The sequence below is a fragment of the Natator depressus genome, chromosome 1 (assembly GCF_965152275.1).
Source record: "Natator depressus isolate rNatDep1 chromosome 1, rNatDep2.hap1, whole genome shotgun sequence".
NCBI lineage: Eukaryota > Metazoa > Chordata > Testudines > Cheloniidae > Natator > Natator depressus.
In genome coordinates, this window is record NC_134234.1 from 47,484,131 (window position 1) to 47,491,837 (window position 7,707).

Here is a 7,707-nt window from a genome sequence, read left to right on the forward strand (position 1 = left end):
CTAGAAAGCTAGACTGAAAATATGACACCCTTACCTTTATTCCAACACCGCCATTTTTCATTGGAACCAAATCATAACTCAAGCTTTCTTTCTCCTTCTGAATGAAAGGATCATTAAATGCACGGCCATGGAACCTCTTGAAGTTAGATACTGTGTTGTTAGCATGAGTAATTTGCTGCAAGAAAGAAAAAGAAGGTATCTTGAATGCAACACTTAGCCTGCATATTAGTAAAAGAATGGCAGTGTCAGATTGCTAGCCTCTGTTCCTAAACCAGACACTTGACATCTGACCTCTTTTCTCTAATATTAAATGATGTAGTACTCTAGTTTTATACAGAAATATACGGGTATAAGAGGTGAATGAGCATTGCATTACAGTGTTTACAGTTTAAAGTCTCAAGCTGTTACAATACAGAAAGTCTACACTCAGTCTATGTAACAGTTTAATTTTAACAAGAGCAATAAAAAAAGCCTTTTGTTCTCTACCATCTACTGATGACATAGTATCCAGCAAATACCAACAAAACTTCAAAAACAGACTCCAACGGAGAACTGGAATTAATTTGCAAACTGGACACCATTAACTTAGGCTTGAATAAAGACTGGGAGTGGATGTGTCATTACACAAAGTAAAACTATTTCCCCATGTTTATATTTCCCCCCTACTGTTCCTCACACGTTCTTGTCAACTGCTGGAAATGGCCCACCTTGATTATCACTACAAAAGCTTTTTTTCCTCTCCTGCTGGTAATAGCTCACCTTACCCGATTACTCTCGTTACAGTGTGTATGGTAACACCCATTGTTTCATGTTCTCTGTGTATATAAAATCTCCCCACTGTATTTTCCACTGCATGCATCTGATGAAGTGAGCTGTAGCTCACAAAAGCTTATGCTCAAATAAATCTGTTAGTCTCTAAGGTGCCACAAGTACTCTTCTTTTTGCGGATACGGACTAACACAGCTGCTACTCTGAAACAAATCTAAAGGTAGTAAGTCAAGGGATCAACATATTGATGGAGACTTGTTTTGTTCGGTCACCCCAGCACAGAGGAAAACAAGGGCCTTGGTAGCGTAAAACTAACTATAACAAACCTCACGAGGAAGGGTACTTGACATCTACTTATAGATACTTAACCCACAGCTCTATGGTCACTCAAATTGGAAGCACAAACAGCTAAAGTAACTTAGTATGCAATAGGCAACAAAGCAAAAAACTTTATTGGCTTTTAATGAACTGATTTAGAGTTATCTTGATTTTTAAAAAAAAATTGTTAATTTTCAGGTTAACTGTATGTACAATCTGAAGACACTTTTTTAAAGTAATCACATGCTATTAATACTGTAGGATATTTGAGAATATTCCTGCTGTCTTGGCCACAATTAAACAGCAGCAAGCCAGTTAGCATGCCACACTTAACCAGCGCTACTACAACATGGTATTCTTCTGAAAATTCAGTAGAACATACAGCAAGTAACAGTGAAAGACCAGAATGAAGTAATTAACTATTCCCAAATCTGTCTAGCATTTCACTGAAGATGCACAAAAATTGAAATTTAAGTTGCTGTTAAATAGAAAACCATGTCAAAGTTAAATTAAGATGATTACTTGTTAAAAACCCAAAACAATTCAGGTGTGTAGTTCTTCTGCTTGAACAAATGGCTGTTACACTCCCTTGTTAGTGAAAATGCAATGCCCAGATTGTCATGGGCCAAGAAGTGCCCGTGCTTGCATGGGCAACAATGACCTAAAATTCCACTGTTGTCAGGAAAAGAGACTGTTCACTACTAAGATGTACTTGTATTTTGAAACCCTCAAGTCACCCCAAATTTTTAAGTGTTTGTCAAATGGAAAAAATTGGTTCATTTTGTTTTCAAACTGTTAAAACAAAAAAGCCTGAAAAATTGAGTACATAGTACCCTTTTGAAGCTATTCCAAAAGCAACTGAAGCCACAAACTGTCCAAGCACAAAAGTCTGTTGTGAATGCATGTTCTCAGATGTAAGTTAAGAGATAAACTGCTTTGCTTTCAATTTAGCTAAAGCTGCTGGACAGCTTTTAATTGAATGATCTCTTAGTAACACTCCCCACATTAGTCTCTTGAGAATCCAGATAGAAGCCATTTATGTAAGACAACAAATGCTCTGAAGACACTTTTACTTTTTCTCACTACTTTATTGAATTATGTTAACATCTGAATCAGTGACATGGAAATATAGTCTAAAGAAATAAAAATAAAAGTAGTGGTATGAAAGTCCTGATCAAAAAGATCAAAGTTAAATCTCTAGTGAAATATTTGTTCCACAATGTTTTATGTGGCTATTTCTTTTAATTAAATACATTTCCATTCCTAGGAATGAATGAAAAACTGCAAAACTCACTATGGAAATCACTTTGTTGGCTTCTGTCTTTGAATCCTGTACTTGCAAATGTATGTGTGAGTAGCTTAGGAAAGAGGTTATGATCACTCGTATATTTTCAATCACATCTCCCTGTTTGTTCATAGCTAAATGGAAGACTTTCACAGTTGATGCTCTCTCTCTCCATGGAAACCTACCACAGCATCTTTTCCCTTGACAGATATGAACAGGCCAGCAGACGAAGCATGCTTGGTCTGCACCTGCAGTACACTAATCTTATTTAGATATAATCAGCCCCAAACATGGCTTTTAGAAGTTGATATCTGAAGTTTTAAACATTGTACGTGGTTATTTTAAAAAACGTATTAACGTTTTAGCACTTTTAAAAAAATATATTACTGCAGTGAATAAGAGAAAATATTTAACACTTTCTCCTTTTAGAGTAGTTCATTCAAGCAAAGGCCAAAGTTCTTAGTTCATATTTCAGTTTAAGGACACATTCTACATAATTTGTGAAGATGCATTTCTAATGCAAAGAAATTTCTTAAGTAAGCGTGTGTTCTGGTGATTTTATTTTTAAAATTATTAACCCAGCAGACAGACCTAGAGTTCTAGCAATGGCATCCTCAGCAGCAAACCTGGAGAGGAGGCTGTCGGCATAATGCAGTTCTCTGATTCTGAAATGTTACCTGACAATTAAGATCACAGAATTTTATCTAGCTGCAATCAGCTATCTTTTCCATTTGTTCCCTTATCTGGAACATATTTATGTTATTAATTTTACTAGTAGTTGGATTCTCTTTCATAGAAGATAACCTACCTGGTTTTTAGCTGAAACACCAATAGCTCTGTTTTTGGATCCAAATGATACAACTGATCTGAAAAGAGAGAGAGAGGCTTGTTAACTAAGTATTTTATTTTATTGCAAGCAGAATTTGAGAGTTTGAGCAAGTTAAACTGCTACTCTTGTGGCTTATGCTAATACACGGCATTTAAAATAACTGATCAGCAATCTCTCACTCTGAGCCACATACTTTTCTCTATTATATATTGCATGTTTTTATTTTCATGCACAGAAAGTCTCAGCTCCAAAGCATGTTTTGTAAAATTACAACACGTGCTTTGGAGTTGAAATGTTCTGTACTTAGTCTCAGCCCAAGTGTAAATTGTTCTGTACAATTTCAAGAACAAACTTCAACCAAGTTATCTGCATGAAAAGAAACAGATGTTTGTGTCACCATTTTTTTTAAATGGTAATTTTTTTTTGGTATGGCTAACCTATGAATAATAGCTGAACTTCTGAGTTCACATGTAGCACTAAGTAATTGTTTCAATGTGGGTTAGAATTTTCTTCAGTGTAAAGCTGAGCAATTACAAAATCAATTTCTGTACAATAAAGCTTTAAGTTGTTTAACAGCCTGCTGTACTAAGAGCTTGAACAAGAGAGACTGCATATCTTCAGTTCCATAGCTGAAGTTTCTTTATGCCCTTTTAACAAAAAATTAAAGCCCAAAGACTATATTAAAGCAAGGCTGCAAATTAAACCACACATCAGGAAATTTATAATTCTGATTCAAACATGACTTCTCCCAAAATGCACTTAAGAGCCTTCCTGGTTACAAAAGCTACTACCAAAGCATATGCATAAATATATTTACAGTGTGAGAGTTAACACTCAGTGAGAATCTTTTCTAATCCTTCAGTGTGGTTAAACATACAAACATTACATGAGAAGTATTTTCATTTAGCTATAAATTACATTCTCAGTGTGTACGTCCAAATCTGTCAAATGTTAGTGCATCTGCTTTGCTGTGGGAACACTCTCCCCCCGCGAAGTTGTCCATTTCATTTCCGATCACAATACAACATTATTGTTCAGATTTTAAATAGGAAGCCTCCGAAGATTACAGAGCTGTGCACGTTACATGCAGCTGTTTATATTCCCCGGTGCTTCTCCAGCAGCCGCTTTCCGATCCCTGCTGCTCCAAGTGCCCGCTCCCGGCGCGTCCATGTCACGATCCACCCGCGCCCCGTCTCCCGGGACTGGAAGGCTGCGCGCTTCAGGGCAGCTTTACTCAGAGGGCGCGGACCCCACCGCGGGGAGGCAGGCGGGTTCCCGGCTCCCTGCAAGTCTACGCTGCCGGGGCTCCGTCCCTCCCCTCACGCCAGGCGGCGGCGGGTCTCCGGCAGGCGCGCGAGACTGAGGAGGCGCGGGAGTAACGCGGCCGCGCGGGGTGAGGGGGGGGAGCAGGCGGCTGCTCTGGGAGCTTCCAGCAAGTTCCGACTCGCGGCGCAGCGAGCGCGCCCCCCCCAGCGGCACGAGCGCTTCAGCATCACCGCCCCGGCCGCAGCGTTCACCCTCCCCCGCTCCCGGGCCACACTGGGGCCGGGGATGCTGCCCCGGCCCCGCGATACCCCGCCCGGCTCCCGCTGCAGCCCAGCCGCCCGGCGCCCCGCACGCGGCGCGGGAAGGGCCCGTAGCCCCCGCTCCGAGCGAGACAGCCCGACTCCCCTCGGGGCCCCGGCAGGCCCCCACCCCAGGCTCGGCCGAGCAGCCCCCGCACTCACGGGGTGCATCTGTCGCTGAACTCGTTGGCGACGGTCTCGATGCCCCCGGCCCGGGCCACCGCGATGTAACAGCTCTGCGAGCCCAGGTCGAACCCCACCACGGCCATGGTCCCGCCGGCAGGGGCAGCCCCCGTCCCGCCCGCGCGAGCCTCTCCCCGGACGGCTCCGCCGCAGAGCGCTGGCTCCGGCGCTGTGTTGCTGCCTCTGGCCGCGGGAAGGGGGGGGGGGGCGGGTAGCTGGCGCCGCCGCTTTAAATATGACAGCGGGAGAAATTTCCAGAAACTGCGGCAGCGCCTTGCCGGCTCCACGTGCGGCTTCCGCTTCCGCTTTCTCCAGCTTTCTCGAACAATGCTAACCAATGGCGGGCGGAGGAATGCAGTGACGTGTTTCGTTCTCATGACGACCTGGGACGCCGCGCATTCTACGCCGGCGGCGGCTGTCAGACTGGGAGGAAGCCGGCTGGACAGGAGGGGGCGGGGCCTGGAGGCTGGTAATACGGCTTGTGAGGGGCGGGGGTGTCCTCGGATTCCCGCTTCACGGCGCTCCCGGCTATGGGCTCCCGGCGCCAGTGCGGCCCCCATAGCTGGGCTCAGGATACCGCGTCTGCTGGATCCCTGGGTCCGGCTCGGCCTGTGTCTGCTGCACCACTCCCCCTCCCGCGCGCCCTGCCCCCAGCTAGCCCCCAGCCTCCCCCGCTCCTGCCGCTCTCGCTCGGCGGCCTGTCCCTGCCTCTGCCCCCACCGCGCCGGGCCCCCGGGACATGCTTTGTCCGGACTAGCGCCGGGTGGCGAACGGACGGGGCGGGCTCGTGACTGGTGCTCGTGTGGCCATGGAGGGTTGTGCCGAGAAGGGGAAGTCTCAGGAGGGTGAAACTGGCAGCCAGGACTACAGGGTAGTTAGGGCTTGGCGGGCCTCGTCGCTGTTCCCGATGGCTACTCCGGAGTAAGCAGTCCGGAACTCCCACTGCCGTGTGGACACTCCTGTTCTAGACTAGCCAGCTAGACAAGCTCTTTGAGAGGCGCGGGCGGGGAGCAGACACCGCAGGAGATGGGCTGGCGCAGTGGGAGACACAAGTAGCCTGGCCAAGAATTCTCTTTTAAGACCCCCCCACAAACTCCACTCCCCTCCGCTTGCCAGATTCCTGGGTGCCCCTTTATAGAATGAGGACCAGGCATGACTTATAGCCATTTGGGTATTAGGCTTGCTGTAAATTAATAAAAATTTAAAGATTTAGGCTCTTATCATGAAGACATTAGGACCCTAAATACCTTTGGGATCTGGGCCTTACTGATTTAATTCCTCATTTTACTTTTTCTCCCCGCTTTTCATTTTTCCTTTGTCTTCTGCTGTATTTTGCTGAATCCTTTCTTTTGTTTTTTAAGGATAGATTTATACTGCATGGTTTGCCTATGTCAGTATTATTCTCAGCAGTGTTAATTGTTCTCTGTCTGTCCTTGCTCATCTACATTTATTTCTGTATTGGGTCCTTGTTTTTCTTTTTCATGTTGTCAGTTTCTCCCCAAAGAAAGAACATGGGGACCATGATTTCCATCCCCAAAGTAACTTTTTAATTTTCCATTTTTTCCTCCTGCAATCCCAACTATTTCTTTCTCCTCAAAGGATAGGGTCAGGTTATTTCCATCCCAATTAAAAGGGGCAGTGGGAATAAATTGGGCGTATGTGAGGGTTGAGATAGAAGCATGTGTGAGGGTTGATATTGCTGGTAGAGATGGCATAGCAGTTTGCTCCCAAGGGAGAGGATGCTTTGGTGCCAGAGAAGTTGGGGAAGAACTTTGTCTCGGAAATGTGAGTGAGGCATGATTTTCTTCTCTCCCCACAACCCAAGTCACAAGAGAAGAAGGTCTGTCTGAGGTGGATATGAGGAGGAGCTGGTGTGTTTGCCATTCTAGAGGAGTTGCAGAGTAACTGGGCTATGCAGTAGAGGGAAGGTGAAATCATCTGTTCCTGATTCTCACCTCTTTAATTCCAACTACTTTCCAGCTGCTCTTGCAAAAGTGAAAGTATTATCAAATTTCAGTTTAACAAGACAGATCCACAAAGGTGTCCCTGTGCCTCCCAGACCTTTTCATTTAAACTATTCTTCTTGAAAATTTTACTCAATCTCAAATAGTTCAGAAATATTGGTTTTAAGAGGAAAAAGAATGCTGTCATTGCTGAGACACAAAACATACATCCTAAAATAATGCTCAAATTAGATCAATAAACCTTAGGCCTTATAATTAATATCAAGCACTTCAGACATTGAGAGATCTAGTAACAAGAAAGGCAAAGATAACTGATAATAAAATATGAATTCAAGATGGCCAAATAAAAAGTAAGTACACCCATGCCTAATTCCAATTTAGGAAATCTGAATGAAAAAAGTATTTCCCATCATATTTTATCAAAAGTAAATATGGATTAAGTTAGAAGGAGAAGTTCTACATTTCCTGATTTGGGCAGTTGTCTTTATCTTTTCCAGACACTACCCAAGTAATTCTAGATAAAATCCTTACCACCTGTCAAACTAAGATTGAAATTATGGTTCTGATCCTGCATCAACCTGGACCTCAGTAGCTGTTCTGCGTCTCACTGAAATCAATGGGCTAGTGCAAGCATCTGCACTATCCTGTCCTGATGGATGATTGGGGCCTTATGTGGAATGGAAAACCTCAGAGTTAAAAATATCCTTAAATCTAGAGACAAAGGTGGACTAATTATTCTTAGTCTGCAGTTCTATTAGGTGGCAAAATTAAGAACAACAGTAGATTCAACTAAGC

At 44.1% G+C, this 7,707-nt stretch overlaps 1 protein-coding gene across 2 annotated transcripts in view; it reads right to left on the reverse strand.

The window, feature by feature from the left end:
- Nucleotides 1–5,095, reverse strand: part of HSPH1 (heat shock protein family H (Hsp110) member 1) — a 32,143-nt gene extending 27,048 nt beyond the window's left edge. Inside the window, exons 1-3 of one of the 2 annotated variants that reach the window (XM_074959245.1) lie at nucleotides 4,928–5,095; nucleotides 3,180–3,237; nucleotides 35–175 (exon numbers count right to left, since the gene is read on the reverse strand). In XM_074959245.1, the coding sequence (XP_074815346.1) occupies nucleotides 35–175; nucleotides 3,180–3,237; nucleotides 4,928–5,034 (306 nt within the window). In that variant the 5' untranslated portion in view covers nucleotides 5,035–5,095. The remainder of the gene's footprint in view (nucleotides 1–34; nucleotides 176–3,179; nucleotides 3,238–4,927) is intronic. The other variant, XM_074959236.1, reaches the window with a different exon arrangement.
- Nucleotides 5,096–7,707: the final 2,612 nt, after the last annotated feature.